At 43.1% G+C, this 24157-nt stretch overlaps 1 protein-coding gene across 2 annotated transcripts; it reads right to left on the bottom strand.

Annotated features, from left to right (window-relative positions):
* Positions 1–10166: 10166 nt before the first annotated feature.
* Positions 10167–19831, bottom strand: SRXN1 (sulfiredoxin 1). 2 transcript variants are annotated; one of them, XM_070744412.1, is made up of 4 exons: positions 18461–19831; positions 13882–14361; positions 13485–13734; positions 10167–12859 (listed from the first exon to the last, which is right to left on the bottom strand). In XM_070744412.1, exons 1-2 carry the CDS (start codon positions 18659–18661, stop codon positions 14158–14160), a joined length of 405 nt encoding a protein of 134 aa, XP_070600513.1. In that variant the 5' UTR covers positions 18662–19831; the 3' UTR covers positions 10167–12859; positions 13485–13734; positions 13882–14157. The 2 variants fall into 2 exon arrangements, with proteins under 2 accessions (XP_070600513.1, XP_070600512.1); XM_070744411.1 differs by lacking the exon at positions 10167–12859 and having other exon boundaries at positions 12929–13734.
* Between the last annotated feature and the right edge of the window lie 4326 nt (positions 19832–24157).

Raw genomic sequence — 24157 nt, 5'->3', positions numbered from 1 at the left:
AGCAAAAATTATATGAAGAAGGGTTGCAGGAACTGGGCATGGCTAGTTTAATAAAAAGAAGGACCCAGGGAGACATGATAGCAGTGTTCCAGTATCTCAGGAGTTGCCACAAAGAAGAAGGAGTCAATCTATTCTCCAAAGTATCTGAGGGTAGAACAAGAAGCAATGGGTGGAAACTAAACAAGGAGAGAAGCAACTTAGAACTAAGGAGAAATTTCAGAACAATCAGAACAGTTAATCAGTGGAACGGCTTGCCACCAGAGATTGTGGGCACTCCATCATTGGAAGTTTTTAAGCAGATGTTGGATAACCATCTGTCTGAAGTAGTGTAGGGTTTCCTGCCTAAGCAGAGGGTTGGACTAGAAGACCTCCAGGGTCCCTTCCAACTCTGTTGTTGTTGTTATTTGTTATTTTTATTAGGTGTGAGCTCCTTAGAGAATGGTTAATGTGGAAGGGGAAGCTCTGCCTTTAGCTTTTGTGACGGGGCCTCACGAGGGCTAGCCCCTTAATTATTTTCATCTGGATAAGCCAGCCTTCCCAGGAAACAGCTTAGAGCCGAAGGAACTCTCCCTGCAGCTTCATCGGACGGAGGACTTGAGGTAGCCGACCTTTCCTTGCTCCGTTCAAATTGGCTTCCCCCCACCCACCCACCCATGTCGCCCCCGCTAATCCATTTGCTAAGGGGCTCTCATCATCAACGGGGACTCCCCACTGGGCGGAGGACTTGGTGGGGCAAGGAAGAGGGAGGGCCTTTCTGACAAGCGGCCTGACGGATAGGCTGGAAGTGTGTATTCAGGTGCAGCAGCTTCCAGCATGTGGGGACCATCTGATGTGGGGTGGGGGAGAGAGGCCCTGGAGGGAGGGGAGAGGAAGCGACGGCCCTTTGCGTCGCCCGGATGGAGTCTTTCTTTCCTTTCCTTTTCTGTTCTTTTCTTTTTTCTTTTCTTCCTTCCTCCCTTCCCCCTTCCTTCCTTCCTTCCCTCCTAGCCTTTCTTCCTCCCTTGCTCCTTCCTTCTTTCTTTCCTTCTTTCAGTCCTTTCTTTCATAATTTTCCTTCCTTTCTTCCTCCTCCTCCCCTTTTCCTCCCTCTTTCTTTTCCTGCCTTCCTTCTCTTCCTTCCCTTTTTCCCCCCTCACTTGCTCCTTCCTTCCTTCCTTCCTTCATTTTGACTCTTCCTTTTTTCTTTCCTTCCTTCCTCCTCCACTTTTCCTTCCTTTCTTTTCTTCCTTCCTTCATTTTGTTTTCCTCCTTTCTTCTTTCTTTCATCCTTTCATCCTTCCTTCCTTCCTTCCACTCTCCCTTCCATCTCCCCTTTTCTTTCCTCCCTCCTCGTCTTCCTTTCTTCCTCCCCCACTTCCTTCTTTCATTCCTTCACTTTCACTCTTCCTTTCTTCTTTTCCTTCCTTCCTTCCCTTCCTTCCTTCCTCCTCCCTTTTACCTCCCTCTTTCATTTCCTTCCTTCCTTCTTTCTTTCTCTTTTAAATAGATCTGTTTACGCGGGTAATATAAATCTACGATCTAAGATAAAAGTAGGATCTAGGAGTCCTAGTGGACAACCACTTAAATGTGAGCCACTCCTGTGCAGCAGCTGCCAAAAAAGCCAACACAGTTCTAAGCTGCATTAACAGAGGGAGAGAATCAAGATCACGTGAAGAGTTAATACCACTTTATAAGGCCTTGGTAAGACCACACTTGGAATAAGGCATTCAGTTTTGGTCACCACAATGCAGAAAGGATGTTGAGACTAGAAAAAGTGCAGAGAAGAGCAACAAAGATGATTAGGGGCAGAGGTGGGCTGCTGGCCGGACGAGGGGGGGGGACGCAGTGGGGTAGCGAAAATGGAGCTCCACCCCAGAGCACCCAATTTGCACTGAAAGACGTTGGAAGCAGATGCAGGACGTCCTGCATAAGCCACACTCAGAGTGTGGTAGTAAAAAAATTGGTAGCCCTTCGCTGCAGTCAGCGTGCCATCTGTGACCCCCATGCCATAGATTCACCATCACAGGTGTAGAAACATAGACACATAGAAGATTGACAGCAGAAAAAGACCTCATGATCCATCTAGTTTGCCCTTATACTATTTCCTGTATTTTATCTTAGGATGGATATATGTTTATCCCAGGCATGTTTAAATTCAGTTACTGTGGATTTATCTACCACGTCTGCTGGAAGTTTGTTCCAAGGATCTACTACTCTTTCAGTAAAATGATATTTTCTCATGTTGCTTCTGATCATTCCCACAACTAACCTCAGATTGTGTCCCCTTGTTCTTGTGTTCACTTTCCAATTGAAAACACTTCCCTCCTGAACCTTACTGAATCCTTTAACATATTTAAATGTTTCAATCATGTCCCCCCTTTTCCTTCTGTCCTCCAGACTCTACAGATCGAGTTCATTCAGTCTTTCCTGATACGTTTTACGCTTAAGACCTTCCACCATTCTTGTAGCCCGTCTTTGGACCATCTCTTTTTGTAGGTGAGGTCTCCAGAAATGAACACAGTGTTCCAAATGGGGTCTCACCAGCGCTCTATACAGCGGGATCACAATCTCCCTCCTCCTGCTTGTTTTACTTCTAGCTATGCAGCCAAGCATTCTACTTGTTTTCCCTACCGCCTGACCACACTGTTCACTCTTCACCTATTTTGTCAGAAATCATGACCCCTAAATCCTTCTCTTCTGAAGTTTTTGCTAACACAGAACTGCCAATGCAATACTCAGATTGAGGATTCCTTTTCCCCAAGTGCATTATTTTACATTTGGAAACATTAAACTGCAGTTTCCATTGCTTTGACCATTTATCTAGTAAAGCTAAACCATTAGCCATATTACAGACGCCTCCAGGAATATCAACCCTATTGCACACTTTAGAGTCATCGGCAAATAGGCAAACCTTCCCTACCAAACCTTCCCCTATGTCACTCACAAACATATTAAAAAGAATAGGACCCAGAACAGACCCTTGTGGCACACCGCTTGTAACCTGACTCTGCTCAGAATACTCGCCATTAACAATAACTCTCTGATGTCTACGCTTCAGCCAGCTGCAAATCCATTGAACTATCCAGGGATTAAGTCCAATCTTCACTAATTTATCTATCAGCTCTTTATGTGGAACTGTATCAAAGGCTTTGCTGAAGTCCAGGTAGGCAATATCCACGGCACCACCTTCATCCAACACCTTTGTGACATAGTCAAAGAAATCAATGAGATTAGTCTGACATGATTTGCCTTCAGTAAAGCCATGCTGATTTGGGTCCAATAAGTTATTGTTTTTTAGGTGCTGATTTAGGATCTCGTGTAGGGTCTCCTCTTTGGGCAGGGGGTTGGACTAGATCAGTGATTTTCAACCTTTTTTGAGCTGCGGCACATTTTTTACATTTACAAAATCGTGAAGCACACCACCAACCAAAATGACACTCTAAGACAGTATATATTATACATATTATCCCCCCCCCCCTTGTGTGTTTGTATACACACTCTTGAACCATTTCCAAAAACAGGTGAGGGCTGGGGTTTTTTTCTCTCTTATTCTTTGGGTGCTTTTTATCATATGCTTTAAATCAAGAGTCACTTCTCTCTCTCTTTTCTTTCTCTCTCTTTCCTCTCATTCTCTGCCTCAATCATTTTCTCATTTCTCTTTTTTTCTCCCCTTTTTCTCTCATTTCTCTCTCTCCATCTCCTTCTCTCTCTCTTTCTCTCTTTTTTCTCTCTCTCTCTTGCTTTCTCTCTCTCTCTTGCTTTCTTTCTCTCTCACACACACACACTCTCTCTTTCTTTCTTTCTGTCTCTCTCTCTCTCTCTCTTTCTTTCTTTCTTTCTTTCTTTCTCTTTCTCTCTTTCTTTCTTTCTCTTTCTCTCTCCCCCCTCTCTCTTGCTTTCTCTCTCTTTTGCTCGCTTTCTTTTTCTCTCTCTTGCTTTCTTTATCTCTCTCTTTTTCTTTCTTTCTTTCTCTCTCTCTCGCTCTTTCTCTCTCGCTCTTGCTTTCTTTCTCTTTCTCTCTCTCTTTCTCTCTCCCCTCTTGCGGCACACCTGACCATGTTCCACGGCACACTAGTGTGCCGCGGCACACTGGTTGAAAAACATTGGACTAGAAGACCTCCTGAACCCCGGTGGTTCCCAAAGCAGCAATAGCTCTTCCACTCCTTCTTTTGGGGGACATCTCTGTTTGCCAACCTTCGGCTGGCAATCGGAGGCAGAAAACAGTAGCCTGCAAAAATCGAACGGGGGGGGGGGTCTCCCGTAGGGTAAACAACATCAATCTGGGACTTTCCCCCACCTCCCCAACCTGTCACCTGGCTTAATGTGGGAGGAGGAGGTGGATCCTTAAGTGTAGGTCAATAAACAGAAAGCAGATGGAACGCACCAGCAGTGTGGCTATTATTCCCCCATCCCGGGGGTCTCGTTAGCCCCCTTCTAACCAAGACAAATGGATTCCAGACCCAGCCGTGTTAAACACCGGCCACATGTGTCCACCCCAGGACGCTGCCAACCTGACCTCTCCGGCCCTTTGCAAAGAGATCTATCTCTTATAACAAGCAGGAAGAGGGAGATTATGATCCCGCTGTATAGAGCGCTGGTGAGACCACATTTGGGACACTGTGTCCAGTTCTGGAGACCTCACCTACAAAAAGATATTGACAAAATTGAATGGGTCCAAAGACGGGCTACAAGAATGGTGGAAGGTCTTAAGCATAAAACTGATCAGGATAAGTTATGCCTGGGATAAATATATATCCATCCTAAGATAAAATACAGGAAATAGTATAAGGGAAGACTAGATTGAGATTGAAGCAATGGAAACTGCAATTTAATGTTTCCAAATGTAAAATAATGCACTTGGGCAAAAGGAATCCTCAGTCTGAGTATTGTATTGGCAGTTCTGTTTTAGCAAAAATTTCAGAAGAGAAGGATTTAGGGGTCGTGATTTCCGACAGTCTCAAAATGGGTGAACAGTGCGGTCAGGCGGTAGGGAAAACAAGTAGGATGTTTGGCTGCATAGCTAGAGGTATAACAAGCAGGAAGAGGGAGATTGTGATCCTGCTGTATAGAGCGCTGGTGAGACCCCATTTGGAATACTGAGTCCAGTTCTGGAGACCTCACCTACAAAAAGATATGGATAAAATTGAATGGGTCCAAAGACGGGCTACAAAAATGGTGGAAGGTCTTAAGCATAAAACGTATCAGGAAAGACCTAATGAACTCAATCTGTATAGTCTGGAGGACAGAAGGGAAAGGGGGGACACGATCGAAACATCGAAATATGTCAAAGGGTTAAATAAGGTTTAGGAGGGAAGTGTTTTTAATAAGAAAGTGAACACAAGAACAAGGGGGCACAATCTGAGGTGAGTTGGGGGAAAGATCAGAAGCAATGTGAGAAAATATGATTTGACTGAAAGAGTAGTAGATGCTTGGAACGTCTCCGGGACCGCCTTCTGCCGCACGAATCCCAGCGACCGGTTAGGTCCCACAGAGTTGGCCTTCTCTATGTCCCATCGACTAAACAATGTCGTGTGGCGGGACCAAGGGGAAGAGCCTTCTCTGTGGTGGCCCTGACCCTCTGGAACCAGCTCCCCCCGGAGATTAGGATTGCCCCCACCCTCATTGCCTTTTGTAAACTCCTTAAAACCCACCTCTGCTGTCAGGCATGGGGGAACTGAGACATTTCCCCTGGGCCCATACAGTTTATGCATGGTATGTTTGTATGTATCTATGTTTCTTTTTAAATAAGGGGTTTTAGTGACTTTTAATTTAGATTTGTTATATATTGTGCTATTACTCTCTAAATAATAATAATAATAATAACAAACTTCCAGCAGACGTGGTTGGTAAATCCACAGTGACTGAATTGAAACATGCCTGGGATAAACATATATCCATCCTAAGATAAAATACAGGAAATAGTGTAAGGGCAGATTAGATGGACCATGAGGTCTTTTTCTGCTGTCAGTCTTCTATGTTTCTATGAGATTTGCTTTCCCCTTCCTGGGAGAAAGGAGGGGTGGGTGGGTCGCCTTCTGTGACCCCCCCCTCCTCAGCAGGTCCCAGCCCGGTGGCCTCTTTTTTTACGAGCCTCCGCTGGTCCTCGGGGTTAATTTCAACCCAGCCTTTGATGGCCTGCGTCGGATATTAACACCGCCGTGGGGGCAAGACCTCTGGCAGCAGGGCCCTACAACTTTGCAGGCCTCCTCCCGGGGGCAGCGAAAGAGGAGGGGGCAATGGGGAGGGGGCCAGGTCACGCTTTGCCTTCCTCCCTGTCCCCACTGCTCCGGAGTCCCAAAAAAGGGGTTTTTCCTTCCTTCTTTTTTGGGTTAAGTGGATTACCCCACACAAAATAGCATTAGCATTTATCTATTTATTTATTTATCTATTTATCCATTCATTGAGTCGCTTCATTTTGTTGTGAACCGCTCTGAGTCTTTGGAGAGGGGTGGCATACAAGTCTAATAGATTATTATTATTATTATTATTATTATTATTATTATTATTATTATTAATAATATTATTATCTATTTATTTATTGATTCATTAATTATTTCATCTATCTATTCATTCATTCACGTATCTATTCAACTTTTTCTGTCTGTCTGTCTGTCTGTCTGTCTGTCTGTCTGTCTGTCTGTCTATCTATCTATCTATATCATATCTATCTATCTATCTATCTATCTATCTATCAATCTATCAATCTATCTATCTATCTATCTATCTATCTATCTATCTATCTATCTGTCTATCTGTCTATCTGACTTATACGCCGTCCTTTCCCGAAAACTCAGAAGAAAGGAAATACAAAGCAGCTCTAATTTTTAAGATCAATTTTAATATTTTAACTCTGGGAGGGAGGGAGGGAGGAAAGGGAAGAGGAAGAAGAAGGGGAAAGTAGAAAGGAGAGATGGGAGGCAGATGGGGGAATGAAGGAAGAAAGAAATAAGGAAGGGAGGAAGGGAGGAAAGAAAAAAGAAAGGGAAGAATGAAGGAAGGAAAGAAGGAAGGGATGAAGGAAGGAAGGGAAGAAAAAAGGAAGGGAAGAAGGAAGGAAGGAAAGAAGAAAGGGAAGAAAAAAGAAAGGGAAGAAAATGAAAGGGAAGAAGGAAGGAATGGAAGGGAAGAAAGAAAAGGAAGGGAGGAAAGAAGGAAAGAAAAAAGAAAGAAAGGGAAGAATGAAGGAAGGAAAGAAGGAAGAGAGGAAGGAAGGAAAGAAGGAAAGAAAAAAGGAAGGAAAGAAGGAAGGAAAGGAACGGAAGAAACAAAAAAAGAGGTTTGTTTGTAATCTTATCTAATCTTCTCAATGCATCTAGGCTGGAGACCATATCTTGGAGCAGTGAGTTCCACAGATTTGACTCTCTTCAGTACAGCGAGATATGTATTGGAACCAGGGAAGACTGGTGGGCTATTATCTGCAGGGAGAGGGGAAGGGGAGGGGCTGGGCTCATTAATCTCGGGACAGGGGGTTCCTGTCGGTCCGTCCACCTGTCTTCCCCTCTCGTAGCCTGACCTGGAAGGGCCCCGAGGACCCCCAACCGACAAATGACCTCAGTTTCCCGAGCCCATTTGTTCCAGGAGAGAACAAAGGGGCTTGCGGGATCCATTCTTCTTCTTCATCTTGGATTTTGGGAAGATTTCCTCCTAAAACAAAATTTGTTTCACGATTGCTCTTACGAGGAACTGAAAAAGCCAGAATCCATCCCATTCCATATTCTATTCTGTTCCATATTTTCTATTCTATTCTATTCTATTCCATTCCTTCTCTTCTCCTTCTCCTGCTCTTCTATTTATCTTATTCTTCCTTCTTTTCTCCTTCTTCTTCTCTTCTAATTCTCCTTCCTTCTCCTTCTCCTCTCTTCTATTTCTCTCCTCCTTTCTTCTTTCCTCCTTCTCTTCTCCTTCCTTCTCCATTCTATTTTATTCTATTCTTCCTTTCCTCCTTCTCTTCTCTCTTCTCTTCTATTTCTCTTCTCCTTCCTCCTTTCCTCCTTCTCTTATCTTCTATTCTCCTCCCTTCTCTTCTTTCTTCTCTTCTAATTCTTCTTCCTTCTCCTTCTATTCTATTTCTCTTCTCCTTCCTTCTTTCCTCCTTCTGTTATCTTCTCTTCTCCTTCCTTCTCTTCTCCATTCTATTTTATTCTATTCTTCCTTTCCTCCTTCTCTTCTCTCTTCTCTTCTATTTCTCTTCTCCTTCCTTCTTTCCTCCTTCTCTTCTCTTCTCTTCTCCTTCCTTCTCTTCTCCATTCTATTTTATTCTCTTCTTCCTTTTTTCTTCTCTCTTCTCTTCTATTTCTCTTCTCCTTCCTTCTTTCCTCCTTCTCTTATCTTCTATTCTCCTCCTCTTCTCTCTTCTCTTCTAATTCTCCTTCCTTCTCCTTCTATTCTCTTCTATTTCTATTATCCTTCCTTCTCCTATCCTCTATTCTATTCTATTCCAGGTAGTCCTAAGGACGCTGAAACTGCTATGAGTAGAAGGCGGCTGCCAATCATCCAAATTTTGATCACGTGGCCACAGTGATGATGGCATGGCCATGTCTTAATTTTTTTTTTCATAATTCACTTTTTCCATTGTAACTTCCAATGGTCATTAAATGAATGGCTTATTTATTATTTATTTATTTATTTATTTATTTATTTACTTACTTACTTACTTACTTACTTACTTATTTATTGTTAGAGTTGAAAGGGACCCTGCAGGTCATCAAGTCCAACCCCCTGCCTGAGCAGGCATCTTAAAGCACCCCGGCCAAGTGGCAGTCCAATCTCCTCTTGAAAGTGTCCAGAGTTGGGGAGTTCACAACCTCCGCAGGCAGGTTGTTCCACTGGTTGATCGTTCTGATCATCAGGAAGTTCTTCCTTACTTCTAGGTTGAATCTCTCCTTGGTCAGCTTCCAGCCGTTGTTCCTCGTCCGACCCTCTGGTGCTCTGGAGAAGAGAGTGACCCCCTCCTCTCTGTGGCAACCCCTCATATACCTGTATACAGCTATCATGTCCGCTCTGGCCCTCCTTTTCTCTAGGCTATCCATGCCCAGTTCCGAGGACTGCCTGTAATGAACAAAACCTGGTTCTTGGGTCAGTCTAAATTTCTGCCTCGGTCCAAAAAAAGTAGACAAACCATTTCCAAGCATAGCAAGTTGTGCCTCACATGATCGGATGTGGTTGGCTTGAAATTTGACCACTAGAACTAAAAACGTTACCTGGGAAATAAAAGGGGAGGGGGAGAGAGATTTCCAAGTGACCGATTGAGGGCAGAGTCCGAGGTCACAGAGTTTTATTTATGAAAGTTAGAAAAACCACAACGAAGAGGCTGGGGGTCAGCCTGGTTCTCCAAAACCCCCGTAGGCAGGGCAAGAAGCAACGGATGGAAACCTCATCAAGGAGACAAGCAACTTGGAACTAAGGAGAAATTTCCTGACAGGGAGGACAATTGATCAGGGGAACCGCTTGCCACTAGAAGTTGTGGGTGCTCCACTAATTCTCCATTTATGGCATTTTTGAATTTCAAGAAAAGCAAGTAGAAAAGAGAAATAACCAAGAAGACAAAGATTAAGGTGAATCTTCAGTGAAGCCCCAAGTTCAGATTCAGCCTTTGCTTGAAGGAGCTGAATTTTCTATCCTAGCAGGAAAAGAGCGCCCTCTGCTGGATCTTTTTGCCCAGAAAGGGATTTCTTTCGCTCCTCCATCTTCAAGCCCCACCCCACCTTTTATAGAATAGAATAGAATTTTATTGGCCAAGTGTGATTGGACACACAAGGAATTTGTCTCGGTGCAGATGCTCTCAGTGTACATAAAAGAAAATATACATTTGTCAAGAATCATGATGTACAACACTTTGTCATAGGGGTCAAATAAGCAATCAGGAAACAATCAATATTAATAAAAATCTTAAGGATACAAACAACAAGTTACAGTCATACATCATAAGTGGGAGGAGATGGGTGATAGGAATGATGAGAAAAAAATAGTAGTAATAGAAGTGCAGATTTAGTAAAAAGTCTGACAGTGGAATGGGAATGGAAGCCATCAAAATTTGAATTGTTTTGGGGTGTTTCGAAGAGAAATCCATGCACCCTGGTCACCCAGACCTCCGTCTTCTAACCCTGACCTTGGAGAACTCATATCCAACAACCCAAGTGCCAAAGCCCACTGAAACAACATTGCCAAAAAAGTACTAAGAGCTGTTATTTATTTATTTATTTTATTTATTTTGTCCAATACATAATACACATTGAAGAGAATAGATATGTAATAATATAAGTAAAGAAAAGAATAGAAGAAAAGATATAAAAGTAGAGGTGAACATATTTGAAAGGAAGAAAAGATAAATGAGATAAGGAGAGACAATTGGACAGGGGACGGAAGGCACACTGGTGCACTTATGCACGCCCCTTACTGACCTCTAAGGAACCTGGAGAGGTCAATCGTGGATAGTCTAAGGGAGAAATGTTGGGGGTTAGGGGTTGACACTACTGAGTCCGGTAATGAGTTCCATGCTTCGACAATTCGGTTGCTGAAGTCATATTTTTTAGTCAAGTTTGGAGCGGTTAATATTAAGTTTGAATCTGTTGCGTGGTCTTGTATTGTTGTGGTTGAAGCTGAAGTAGTCATTGACAGGCAGGACGTTGCAGCATATGATCTTGTGGGCAATACTTAGATTGTGTTTTAGGCGACGTAGTTCTAAGCTCTCTAGACCTAGGATCTAATCCTGTGCAGCTTCTTCCAAAAACATTGAACTAATGTTAACCAGAGCATACAAAACATTTGTAAGACCAATTCTGGATGGCCTACAAAGCTCCCAACTCTGTTAATCTGTATCAGAAAACAGCATCACTGGTCCACCAGCTACCAGTAGAACCACCATGTCTATTCCATCATGGCAGAAATATCTATTACCCCCCAAGATTGCAAAAATCTACAAGAATTGACATATTTGGGGAAAAATGGGTTGGGTTACGACTCCCAACTTCTCCAGCCCTTGTGGCCACACAAGGAAGACTAGACAAGAGTCATTGGATATGAGATGGGCAGCATATAAATTACAGTATATATACTGTGTGTGTATGTGTGTTTACATACACAAACACACAGTGGTACCTCTACTTATGAAATTCGTTCCATGACCAGATTCTTACATAGAAAAGTTTATAAGAAGAAGCAATTTTTCCCATAGAAATCAATGTAAAAGCAAATAATGTGTGTGATTGGGGAAACCACAGGGAAGGTGGAGGCCCTGTTTCCTCCCAGGAGATTCCCACAGAGGCCCCACGGAGGCTTCCCCCCACCTTTTCCAGCTCGGTTTCCTCCCAGAAGATTCCTAGAGAGGCTCCACAGAGGCTTCTCCCCACCTTTTCCGGCCCTATTTCCTCCCAGGAGATTCCTAGAGAGGCCCCACAGGGGCTTCTCCCCACCTTTTCTGGCCCTGTTTCCTCCCAGGAGATTCCTAGAGAGGCCCCACGGAGGCTTCTCCCTGCCTTTTCCAGCCCTATTTCCTCCCAGGAGATTCCTAGAGAGACCCCACAGGGGCTTCTCCCCACCTTTTCTGGCCCTGTTTCCTCCCAGGAGATTCCTAGAGAGGCCCCACGGAGGCTTCTCCCTGCCTTTTCTGGCCCTGTTTCCTCCCAGGAGATTCCTAGAGAGGCCCCACGGAGGCTTCTCCCTGCCTTTTCTGGCCCTGTTTCCTCCCAGGAGATTCCTAGAGAGGCCCCACGGAGGCTTCTCCCTGCCTTTTCCGGCCCTATTTCCTCCTAGGAGATTCCTAGAGAGGCCACACAGAGACTTCTCCCCACCTTTTCTGGCCATGTTTCCTCCCAGGAGATTCCTAGAGAGGCCCCACGGAGGCTTCTCCCTGCCTTTTCTGGCCCTGTTTCCTCCCAGGAGATTCCTAGAGAGGCCCCACGGAGGCTTCTCCCCGCCTTTTCTGGCCCTATTTCCTCCTAGGAGATTCCTAGAGAGGCCACACAGAGGCTTCTCCCTGCCTTTTCTGGTCCTGTTTCCTCCCAGGAGATTCCTACAGAGGCCCCACGGAGGCTTCTCCCTGTCTTTTCCGGTTACAGTTTCGGAGGCTTGGGTTTCTAAGTGGAAAATGGTTCTTGAGAAGAGGCAAAAAGATCTTGAACACACAGTTCTTATCTAGAAAAGTTTGTAAATGGAGGCGTTTGTAGGTAGAGTCACCACTGTATGTGTGTGTATGTATGATGTATGTATGTATGTTTTTTCCCTGTCGAATCACCCTGGTATACCCAAATATGGGGTGGGGGGAGCCTACTGCTTCCTTTTTGCCTCTCGGCCCCTCCAGGGGCAATATCCAAGGCAGTTAAATTTTTATAGCCGACAAACTATAGTTTATAGCTGACAAACTGTATATTCTATATGTGTAACACATTTTTGCTGATAATGAAAAGGAAGGGAGACTAGTATACAGTAGATCTATTTCAAGCTATTTCGCTCTCATCAGCTAGCCCTAGGCAAAAAGGAAGCAGTATGCTCCTTCCCATATTTCCCGTGTGCTCTCATGGTTGCATGAGAGGGAAAGATACTAGCCACAACAAATGCTTTCCAGAAGATTCAAGGCCATCCTTTGTTCAGCACCAGCCGGAGGTACGGGGGAGGATCATGGAGGATTGAGAGAACAGGAGTATTAAAAATTAAATAAGTAAGAATGTATAACTATTTGAAGAATTATAAGATAGAGTGAAATAGTTTATAGTATAATAAAGTTAGAAGTGCTATTTTTTTCTGCATTATTAATATTTTGTTTTTTCGTATAAGTATACAATATTTTATAGATAAATAAATTTAATTAACAGGATTAATATAAAAAATATAGAGTTAAATTCAATAAAAATGTAATGTACACATGTGATATTTCTGTATTGATCTGACAACATGTTCTGTCTGGGTTTTCCCAGACCTCCACACCCACTGAAAAAACAGCCAGAAACTCTGGTAAAATCCAAAAGTAATTTATAGCAGGAAAAAATAAGCATAAAGGAAGACCTGTCTTCACAGCAGACAGGTTACAATACTTTACAACAGGGTCCTGATGTCCAGTCAATTCCAAAAGCTTCTTGCTGGCACACCCCCCCAAGGTTTCAAGAGTCCAAGGCACAAACCAGGATTGTAGCCACCAAAGTTCACAGACAGGTCTCACGAATCTCCAAGATAAAACTCCACAAGCCAGGAAGGGTGGGGCCACCTTTTATCCTTTCCCAAGAGCACCACACCCAAACCCAGCTGCAACCACTAATGCTGGTAATACCTAGCCAACTGCGTTCTTCTCTCGTTAGCTCTCCTCTGTCGCATATCTATGAAGTCACTAGCATCTTCCCCCAGGGAATCCAGGCTGCTTGCGGGGAGAGCTCCCCCTGGTGGAACTCTGGCTGTCCTTCATCTTCAGCCTGGGATTCAGCTTCTTCGTCAGTCTGCCCCTCCTGGTCCTCAGCCTCTGAGCTGGACACCGACAGCAAATCAGCCATTCCCGGAGGGGTCCCAGGCTGAACCACAACACAACAGTTAGGATTTTATATTTTTGTATTAGTTAGACTTCTACGACAAGCAGAGCAATGGTAGCTCCTTAAATGTTTAATGTTGTCTTTGTTTGTCTTTTTGAAAAATAATTTAAAAAAAAATTTTTTTAAAGAGAGAACAGGAGTGGTCCACGTGAATTTGTGGGTGAGGGGATGAGGAATGAACCTTCACCTAGGTGGAGAACTGTAGGAAAATTTGGTATCGGTTAGACCAGTGTTTCCCAACCTTGGCCACTTGAAGATATCTGGACTTCAACTCCCAGAATTCCCCAGCCAGCATTCACTGGCTGGGGAATTCTGGGAGTTGAAGTCCAAATATCTTCAAGTGGCCAAGGTTGGGAAACACTGGGTTAGACTACAGTTCATATCCAACATGGCTCTGTTAATAAATTGGAACTTGGAAGAAGGCCAAGATTATTTCTTGGATGTTAATTGGGACGCGGACAGGGACCAATGTTGAGAAACAGCGGTCTGGGGCCTCCCTCTACTACCCAACGGAGATATGGACAAAATCAGGTTGCTAGTCCTCATTGTTGAAGGTCCGCCAAAGGGAGTCAAAGACCGATCCTTGGGTCCAGCTCATCTCCAATAATCCCAAAGTCCAAGGATGTTCTCGAACTGGGGCGGGATGCAGGATGAAGTCCCCCTCCTATCGCAAATCGGGGAGCGAAGAGCCCAGGTAAGTCCGCAGGTCGCTGAGGTTCGATCGGATGATCTTCGCAGGGATGGTCTCCTTGTTCAGGCGCTTGTAGGCTGCGTAACGATGGCAGCCTCCGAAGGAATAGAAGTAATCTCCTCCTTCCGTGCCTTTAATCCAGAGGACATCGATCGGGGGGGCCTGGTCAGGATCCTCCTAAAAGGAAATAAAAAAGGAAGGAGGGAAAGACGGAGAGAGAAAGAGAAAAAATTATCCAAAATGAGTGAATCGCACGAATGAACGGAATCCCCTTCGACCTTGACCGTTTGTTAAGTGTTAAGGCGTGTGCAGAGTAATCTCTGAGTAGTCAAAGATACACATACACAGAGGAAACATGGAGATTGCAGATATCCAGCTGGTAGACCAGAGATACAAGTAATAGTTCAGTGATACAATCCAGATACATTCAGTATATAATCTCTCGTCACCTCGAGGCTCGACTACTGTAACGCTCTCTAAGTGTTCGGAAACTTCAGATCGTGTAGAATGCAGCTGCGAGAGCAATCATGGCCTTCCCCAAATATGCCCATATTACTCCAACACTCCGCAGTCTGCATTGGTTTCCGATCGGTTTCCGGTCACAATTCAAAGTGTTGGTTATGACCTATAAAGCCCTTCATGGCACCGGACCAGATTATCTCCAGGACCGTCTTCTGCCGCACGAATCCCAGCGACCGGTTAGGTCCCACAGAGTTGGCCTTCTCCGGGTCCCGTCGACTAAACAATGCTGTTTGGCGGGACCCAGAGGAAGAGCCTTCTCTGTGGCGGCCCCGACCCTCTGGAACCAACTCCCCCCAGATATCAGAGTTGCCCCCACCCTCCTTGCCTTTCGTAAGCTCCTTAAAACCCACCTCTGTCATCAGGCATGGGGGAATTGAGATATTCCCTTCTCCCTAGGCTTATAAAATTTATGCATGGTATGTCTGTATGTATGATTGGTTTCTTAAATTGGGGTTTTTTACATTATTTTTAATATTAGATTTGTACATATTGTCTTTTTACTGTTGTTAGCCGCCCCGAGTCTACGGAGAGGGGCAGCATACAAATCTAATTAATAAATAAATAATAAATTATTTACTTTGGCAAATATCTTAGTCAAGAACAATCCTAGTCATACATATCAGTCAATTACTTTCAATACATATACAATCCTATAAGCCTTACTTGTTCAGCTTATAGATACATTAAATCATCATTTGAACACGCAGTTTTACAGCTTGGTCATGAAGACAAATTAGCAGAGAATAGCAGAGACAGAGAGAGAAAGAAAGAAAGAAAGAAAGAAAGAAAGGGAGAAAGGGAGACAGAAAGAGAGAGACAGACATACAGAGAAAGATAGAGGCAGAGAGAGAGAAAGAGAGAGACAGAGACAGACAGAGAGAGAAGGAGAGAGACAGAGACAGAGAGGGGAGGCTTCTAGCTCCCTCTTATGGCTAAATGCAACATTAGCTTCACCAGAAGACTTCACTCCTCCACTTGAAACTAGACTTACAATCCTGGGTCTAAAAAGCTTAGAACTACGACAAACATGATCTAAGTGTTGCCCATAAGATCATACGCTGCAACGTCCTGCCTGTCAACGACTACTTCAGCTTCAACCACAACAACACAAGAGCACGCAACAGATTCAAACTCAATATTAACCGCTCCAAACTGGACTGCAAAAAATATGACTTTAGCAATCGAGTTGTCAAAGTGTGGAACTCACTACCGGACTCCATAGTGGCAATCCCTAACCCTCAACATTTTCCATGGTTGACCTCTCCAGATTTCTAAGAGGTCAGTAAGGGGCGTGTATAAGTGCACCAGGGTGCCTTCCATCCCCTGTCCAATTGTCTCTCCTATATCTCATATTTCTTTTCTTCACTCATATATCTCTTGCTCTATCCTCCATTAATGTATTGTATTTTATTCTTATATCTTGACTCTTATCCTTCCTTCCTTCCCTTTCTTTGATATATATTCTACATGGTTAATCTCATTAACCATTATGTATTGGACAAAATAAATAACTAAATAAAAATAAATAAATAGCTCTTAAAACAACAGTGTTCTATAACCTGTAAGCCTGCATTGTTGGTTTGTGTTATATATTGCCAAACCCAATTAGTTATGAACATAGTACAAACACCATTATTCTTCAGCTTATCCAGTCAAGTCAAAAGTGGCAAGTACAGTAGTTTAAAATATGAAAAAAATATTTATTTATTCATTATTTATTTATTTATTTATTAGATTTGTATGCCGCCCCTCTCCGTAGACTTGAAACGGATTTTAAAAAATTACTACAGGGAATGAAGCTGAGGCTACGTTCTGTTTTGCATTATGAATTGAAAAAGGAAGAATAAAGCGAGACAGCGATAAAGCAGGGAGGGAAACATTTTCTGTAATTCAAGAGGAGGGGGCTTTCTCCTGCCCGACCCATCCTCGGTCTTTCAAGAAAAGACTGGACTGCCAACCTGCCAGAAATGGTGTAGGGTGTCCTTCTTGGATAGAGGGTTGGAATAGATGACCAATAAGGGAACTTATTGGTCATCTGTTAATTTGTATCTGTATCTATCTAAACGGCAACCATTGTCACATGGGTCAATGCCATTGTATCTTTAAATGCTTTCTGAACATTGTTCACATTGTTAATTCCAGGACTACTTTTAGAGTACAATTTTGAGATTTCCTGGTGGTCTCCTATCCCAGGACTAGCCATCTCTGACCTTGAATGTCTCAAAATCCGCTCAGGCTGGTGAGGTGCTGCCGCCTAGTGGACAGATTAGGCAAGTAGCTCAATTTTCTTTCATTGCTATAAAGGTTCAGTGGTTTTTTTGAAGTGTATACAATGCCACTTTAACATTGTGTACACTTCGAAAAGAAAACGGATAAAAGCAAAGAGTAATCCTATAAATCCTTTTAACTATGGTCAACTAAGCAATTTGCTAAACTCACTTATTGAGTCCTATCGAAATACCAACTCACAGTAATGAGAAACAACGTAACCCAGAAAAAGAAATACAAAGAGATATAAACCACATAATTTATAAAGCACAGTTTACAACGAAGTTAAAAAATGAAATAGAATAAAATATACAGTAGATAGGCTGCAAGGAACAAGGCTTGGCAGAATAGCTGACATATATACATGTTAACTGTTAGATGCTTAAGTTCTGATACCAAAGTAACCTATATATATTATAAAATTGTATGCTTCTGTATGTTATGTTTTTGTTTGTATGTTTTATTTGGTCTTTGTTTCTGTTGTCTTAAATGTAAATATTCAATAAAGATATTTTTTTTAAAAAAGGTTCAGTGCTAGATCATGATTAAAAGGATTCAAAACAGACTATTTAATTATTTCCTATTTTAAAAGTAATTAAGAATCATACTCCTCGCTTTCCCCAAGAGTCTTAAGACTCACCTATGTCGCAATTAGGCAATTCGATCTTGTCCCCCCTAACCAATAAATGTGATGAATGGTGTGATTCGATTGTCTGATTGAGTAATATATAGGGGTTTTAGCTGTAGTTTTTTTTAATGTATTAGATTTGTTTTGTATATTTGTATATTTGTTTCTATATTTATTCTGTGAGCTGCCCTGAGTTTTCGGAGAAGGGCGGCATACAAATCTAAATAATAATAAGAACAACAACAACAACAACAACAACAAGTCTACGGAGATGGGCGGCATACAAATCTAATAAATAAATAATCATCATCATCTAAAAATCGAGGTGCAATGGCATAAGCCAGCAAAAGTGGTCCCAGTGGTCCTTGGCACGCTGGGCGCAGTGCCAAAGGATCTCAGCGGATATTTGAAAACCATCGGAATTGACAAAATCTCCACCTGTCAATTGCAAAAGGCCGCTTTACTGGGATCGGCAAACATCATTCGCCACTACATCACGCAGTCCTAGGTGCTTGGGAAGTGCCCGACTGGTGATGAAATACGAAATCCAGCATAGTGATCTCGTTTGCTGTGTTGTACTGCCATAATAATAATAATAATAATAATAATAATAATAATAATAATAATAATAATAATAATAATAATAATAGTAATAATGTACTAGAGAAGGAAGGGTAATTTAAAAAAAAACCTATTAAGTATTGAATAAATAGGGCATAAACTTACTACCCCCACTGGGTTGGTTGGTTCATTCATTCATTCATTCATTCATTCATTCATTCATTCATTCATTCATTCATTCATTCATTAGATGTATATGCCGCCCCTCTCCCATTTACTGGAACCGGCCCTCCCTACCTGGATGGTCTTCATGAGACTGTCCACCTTCTTCTCGTCCAGCACCGGCGGGATGGGTCGGATGATGACCCGCATGGGCACCTGGTGGACCTCGGAGACGTTGTCGGAATGGATGCTCCGGCCGCCTTCGCTCGCCATGCTAAACCAGCGCCGGCGATCGCCGCTTGGTGCCCTTTCCCAACACCTCCACGCCGCTCGCATCCCGGGAGACTCCCGACGCGTGTATTTAAAGGCACCCGGGGACGTTTGGGGCGGAGCCTGCCACTCGGAGGGACATGGTGTGTAGGGGGGTCGAGACTGACAGGCGCCCCTTGGCCCAGCCTTCCCTGTACCCCCCCCTCCCCAGCTTCAATGCGGGGACCCCCCTCCCCAGCCAGATCGAGCCCGGAGGCTGCAAAGGTAACGTCTGCACGCGTGGAACCGCTCTCCTGCCCACCCCTCCTGGCCTCCCGAGTGGAAGGAGCCGTTGGTGATTCACACGCACACGTGTGCAAACGTCTCTCTCCGGGGTTGGGCTTCCAGGGGCTCGGCTTTGCTGAGTCAGGAGGAGACGGCGGAAAAAACGGGGCGGGGATTAAAGGAGGGAGGTGTTTAACTGTTTGTATGGCTTTATTATGACTTAGATGAGGGGGGGGGAGAGAACGTGAGAGGAAGAAAAAAAAGTAAGAGCAAAAAGAGAGAAAGAGAGAGAGAAATTGAGAAAGAAAGAGAAAAAGAAAGAAAAAGAAAAGAAAGAAAGATGGAGAAAGAAAAGAGAGATGTAGAAAGAGAGAGGAAGAAAGACAGAAAAAAGTAAGAGAAAAGAGAGAGAGAGAATGAGAAAGAAAGAGAAAAAGAAAGAAAAAGAAGAGAAGAAAGAAAGAGGGAGAAGGAGAAGAGAAAGAGAAAGAGAGAGGTAGAGAGTGGAAGAAAGAGAAAGAGAGAGAGAAAGAGAGAGACAAAATGAGAAAGAAAGAAAAAAGGAAAGAAAAAGAGAAGATAGAAAGAGGGGGAAAGAGAGGAAGAAAGAAAGAAGGAAGGAAAGTGGAGGAAGGCAAGACAATGAGAAGAAAGAAGAGAAGGACAGAGGAAGAAAGAAAGGAGGGCAAAAGAATGTGAAGGAAGGAGAGAATGAGAAGAAAGAAGTAGGAAGGAAGGAAGAAATGAGAAGGGAGGAATGTGAAGGAAGGAGAGAATGAGAAGAAAACTGAAAGAGGTAGAAAGAGGAAGAAAGAAATGAGAAGGAAGGAGAGACAATGAGACGAGAGGAAGAAAGAGGGAAAAAAGAGAAAAAGAAAAAACCAAGAAAATAAAAGAGAAGAGAAAGAAAGAAAAAAGAGAAAAAGAGAAAGAGAAAGAAAGAAAGAAAGAAAGAGAAAAAGAAGAAAGAAAGAGAGGAGGAAAGAGAGGAAGAAATAAATGAGAAGGAAGGTAAGTGAATGAATTCAAGGGTTAGACCTTGAAGGTCCCTTCCAAACCCTAATGGAATTCTCTGTTCCATTTCCCAGCAATATTTTCCCCGCCCTTCTTGCTACAAAGCCCTTTTATTGCAAAACCCGTCCACATTTTTCACTCCTGACGTTAAGAGCCCCACCTCACTGTTGCAACAGTTGCAATGAACTTTTAAAACCTTTTTCGTTTTGGTTCGTTTTGAACAATTTCTTCTTTATTTGCATTTTCTTTTAGGTATTTTTTAAAGTTTGCAAATGAATACTTTTTTTTTTTTTTAAAAAAGAACTTCGTAACTAGAGGCGTTTCCTTGGTGGAAGGCAAGGCCTTGGAGTACACAGCACACAATCACACACTGTTGTCTATACACTGCACACTGCCTCTCTTTTGCGGGAAGTGAGTATTATTGAACCAACCCGGTATTGATTGAAGCATTAAGGGGCCAACTGGAAGAGGCCGTTCTTTAGAAACATAGAGACATAGAAGATTGACGGCAGAAAAAGACCTCCTGGTCCATCTAGTCTGCCCTTGTACTATTTCCTGTATTTTATCTTAGGATGGATCTAGATTTATCCCAGGCATGTTTAAATTCAGTTCCTGTGGATTTACTAACCACGTCTGCTGGAAGTTTGTTCCAAGGATCTACTACTCTTTCAGTCAAATAATATTTTCTCATGTTGCTTTTGATCTTTCCCCCAACTAACCTCAGATTGTGTCCCCTTGTTCTTGTGTTCACTTTCCTACTAAAAACACTTCCCTCCTGAACCTTATTTAACCCTTTAACATATTTAAATGTTTCTATCATGTCCCCCCTTTCCCTTCTGTCCTCCAGACTCTACAGATTGAGTCCATGAAGTCTTTCCTGATACGTTTTATGCTTAAGACCTTCCACCATTCTTGTAGCCCGTCTTTGGACCCGTTCAATTTTATCCATCTCTTTTTGTAGGTGAGGTCTCCAGAACTGAACACAGTATTATTCCAAATGGGGTCTCATGTATATATGTAAATACAATTCATATAATAGTAAATAAGCACCATTTAGAATTGTACTATAGGCACGTCACAAATTGTCCAACTTTTAATGTTTTTTTTTCCTTTTTCTGTGTGAGTTTTACTGTTTGTATTTTGTGTGTTTAAATAAAGTTTACTTTTTTTAAAAAAGACAAACGACACAATGACAACGTAGCAGAAAAAAAGGCCCTTTTTATTATCCCTGAATTGTGTTACAATACTGCAGGTAGTTTCACATCAAGGAAGACTTGCATTGACCTGTATTCTACCCAGGCCAACAACCGTGGCTGGCTCTGGGCTTAGGAGAGGGGGACGCTAAATCATGCAGAGGGGGTTCATTATTGCTATCGTATTTTATTTACAGTCTAAACACCGAAAGAGGGAAACTGCGGTACCGTTCCCAAGTGCAAAAATCTACAGGCAGGAAACCAGGCGCTCTGCTTTAGAGAGAGAAAGAGGAAAAAGACACATACATTCACACTCACACTCCCTGCGTGGTGTTGTCCACAGAGAAGAGCGTGCCAAGGAAGTTGTATCCGTGGCACGGGGTGTGGTGGCCTTTGTGGGTCCATCTGTGTGTCCCCCCTGTGCATTGACGAATCCTGAAAGCTGTGCTGGACGGGGACATGGGGACGTGCGCATATATCCAATATATTGCCTCTATTTTTTGTGCTGTCTGCACATAACCCCATATCCACGAATGTCGCGCTGCCCTCGACAAAGCGGGCAGGAGAGGTAAAATAGTTACTCAACCCTGGAAAAGGGGGGGGGGGGAAACCAGAGGACAAGTTCTGGATGGGAATGTCGAGATTCGGTGGAGATACCCTGCAACGGCAAACTGGCGCTCTTGAAATCCATGTAGAGTAAGTCATGCGATGGGGGAATTTAGAGAAATAAAACAAGGAGCGATAGAAAGCGCTCAGGCGGTCATAGTCCTGGGTTGGAAGGATGCGACAAAATGGACAATGCAAAATTGGTTCCCAGTACACGGGGGATCATATTCAATTTGAGATTATGGACAAAAGGATGAATTCGGTTAATGAAAGTGATTTGCGACAACTGATGGGACAAGGTAAGATGATATATGGCGAGGAGAATCCGAGACCAAGCTACAAGGGATACATTCTGCTGCACAAATCCCAGCGACCAGTTAGGTCCCACAGAGTGGGTCTTCTCCGGGTCCCGTCAACTAAACAATGCTGCTTGGCGGGACCCAGGGGAAGAGCCTTCTCTGTGGCGGCCCCAGCCCTCAGGAACCAACTCCCCCCAGAGATTAGAATTGCCCCCACCCTCCTTGCCTTTCGAAAGCTGCTTAAAACCCACCTCTGCCGCCAGGCATGGGGGAATTGAGATATTCTTTCCCCCTAGGCCTTTACAATTTTATGCATGGTATATCTGTATGTATGTTTGGTTTTTGTATTAATGGGTTTTTAATCGTTTTTATTATTGGATTATTATTGTACGCTGTCTTATTATTGCTGTTAGCCGCCCCGAGTCTCCGGAGAGGGGCGGCATACAAATCCAATAAAATAAATAAATAAATAAATAAATTTAAAAAAAAAAAATTGGAATCACTTTATAATAGGTAAACATATTTTGCTCTTGAGTTAAAATGGTACAGGGGTGGACAAAAAAATGGAAACAACTTGCAGCTCTTTCCGTGGAATCCAGATTTGTGAAGCTCCCTTCGAACAGTTTTTATAGTAACTGGGTTCTGTACGTGTCCATTGAGCTCTGCAGTGATTTTAGGAGCTGCGGTCTTGCGATCCGCTGCAACAATTCGCTTTAGAGTCCAACGGTCTCTCTCTCAGACAACTTCGACTTTCAACCAGACCTGTGCTTGGCTGAGGATGTTTTCCCTTCTCTTTCAAAAGCAGTCATTACTTTTGAGACATGATCTCTTGAAACGCCAAACATTCGGGCAGTTCCTGTTACACTAGCGCCTGTCATTCAAACACCAACAATTTGCCCCTTTGAAAGTCTGAGAGGTCAGCCATTTCTAGAAGATTATAACCAATTTCCTTGAATTTCTGTTAAAAAAAAAGGTAGTTTAAAAAAACATGACAGAATAAAAAAAACATTAAAATATGTCAAGTTTTGATTGATTTGAACATGCCAAAAAGTCAAGTGTTTCCATTTTTGTGTCCACCCCGAACACCCCCAATTTGATGGTGGGGTGTGAATGTTTGTCTGGTGGAGGGCACTACTCACAGAGCACCTGATTTATGTTGTGTGCGCGTGTTCATATTTTAAAAAAATCAATAAAAAATGTAATTAAAAAAAATCCATGTAGAGTGTGTGTGTGTCTGTGTGTAGTGAGTGTGTGTTTCTCCCTGGCCTACGTCGAAGGGCTGAAACCTGAGGTTCCTCGACTGGGAATTAACATCACCCACGTCATTTCTGGGAAAGTTTAGAACTACGTCGCCTTAAACATGACCTGAGCACAGACCTATAAACTATAAACTAAAAGGTTTTCATGTCTAGTCGTACCCAACGCTACATCTCCGTTTCTTGGCTAAGGGAGCCATAATTGTCCAAAGATGACGTCCAGCATGGCTATGCGCCAAAGATGCGCGGAACATGGTTACCTTCCTACCCAACTGGTACCTATTAATCTACTTGCATTCGCACACTTTCTACAAAAACTACAAACGACCCGTCCCTTATTTCATCCAGGCTACTAGGTTTTGCCACTCAGGTTTTGCCGTTTTGGAGTAAGTGGCATATAAGTACAATAAATAAATCAATACATTTTGTGCGAACCCAGCCAAAAGCTCAAATGGACGAGAGGTTTCACAGCCTGAAAATAGCGACTGCATTCATACACCGGGCTTAGAAACAGAAACATAGAAGGTTGCTGGCAGAAAAAGACCTCATGGTCCATCTAGTCTACCCTTATGCTATTTCCTGTATTTTATCTTAGGATGGATCTATGTTTATCCCAGGCATGTTTAAATTCCGTTACTCTAGATCAATGTTTTTCAACCAGTGTGTCGCGGCATAGTAGTGTGCCGCGAGACATGGTCAGGTATGCCACGAAGCTCAGCAAGAGAGAGAAAGAGAGAGAGAGAGAGAAAGAAAAAGAGAGAGAAAGAAAACAAGAGAGAGAGAAAGAAAGCAAAAGAGAGAAAGAAAGCAAGAGAAAGAACGCAAAAGAGAGAGAAAGAAAGCAAGAGAGAGAGAGAAAGAAAGAAAGAGAGAAAGAAAGAAAGCAAGAGAGAGAGAGAAAGAAAGCAAGAGAGAAAGAAAGCAAGAGAG

Source organism: Erythrolamprus reginae, chromosome 3, assembly GCF_031021105.1.
Source record: "Erythrolamprus reginae isolate rEryReg1 chromosome 3, rEryReg1.hap1, whole genome shotgun sequence".
Lineage (NCBI taxonomy): Eukaryota > Metazoa > Chordata > Lepidosauria > Squamata > Dipsadidae > Erythrolamprus > Erythrolamprus reginae.
The sequence above is the reverse complement of the archived record's forward strand: the minus strand, read 5'-3'. Positions and strand labels throughout refer to the sequence as shown.

Excerpts from the sequence above, each read along its gene's own strand:
- SRXN1 (XM_070744412.1), bottom strand. The coding sequence starts at position 18,661 with ATGCGAGCGGCGTGGAGGTGTTGGGAAAGGGCACCAAGCGGCGATCGC. Across the intron at positions 14,362-18,460 it reads GTCTCATGAAGACCATCCAG|GAGGATCCTGACCAGGCCCC; the intron begins GTAGGGAGGGCC and ends ATTTCCTTTTAG.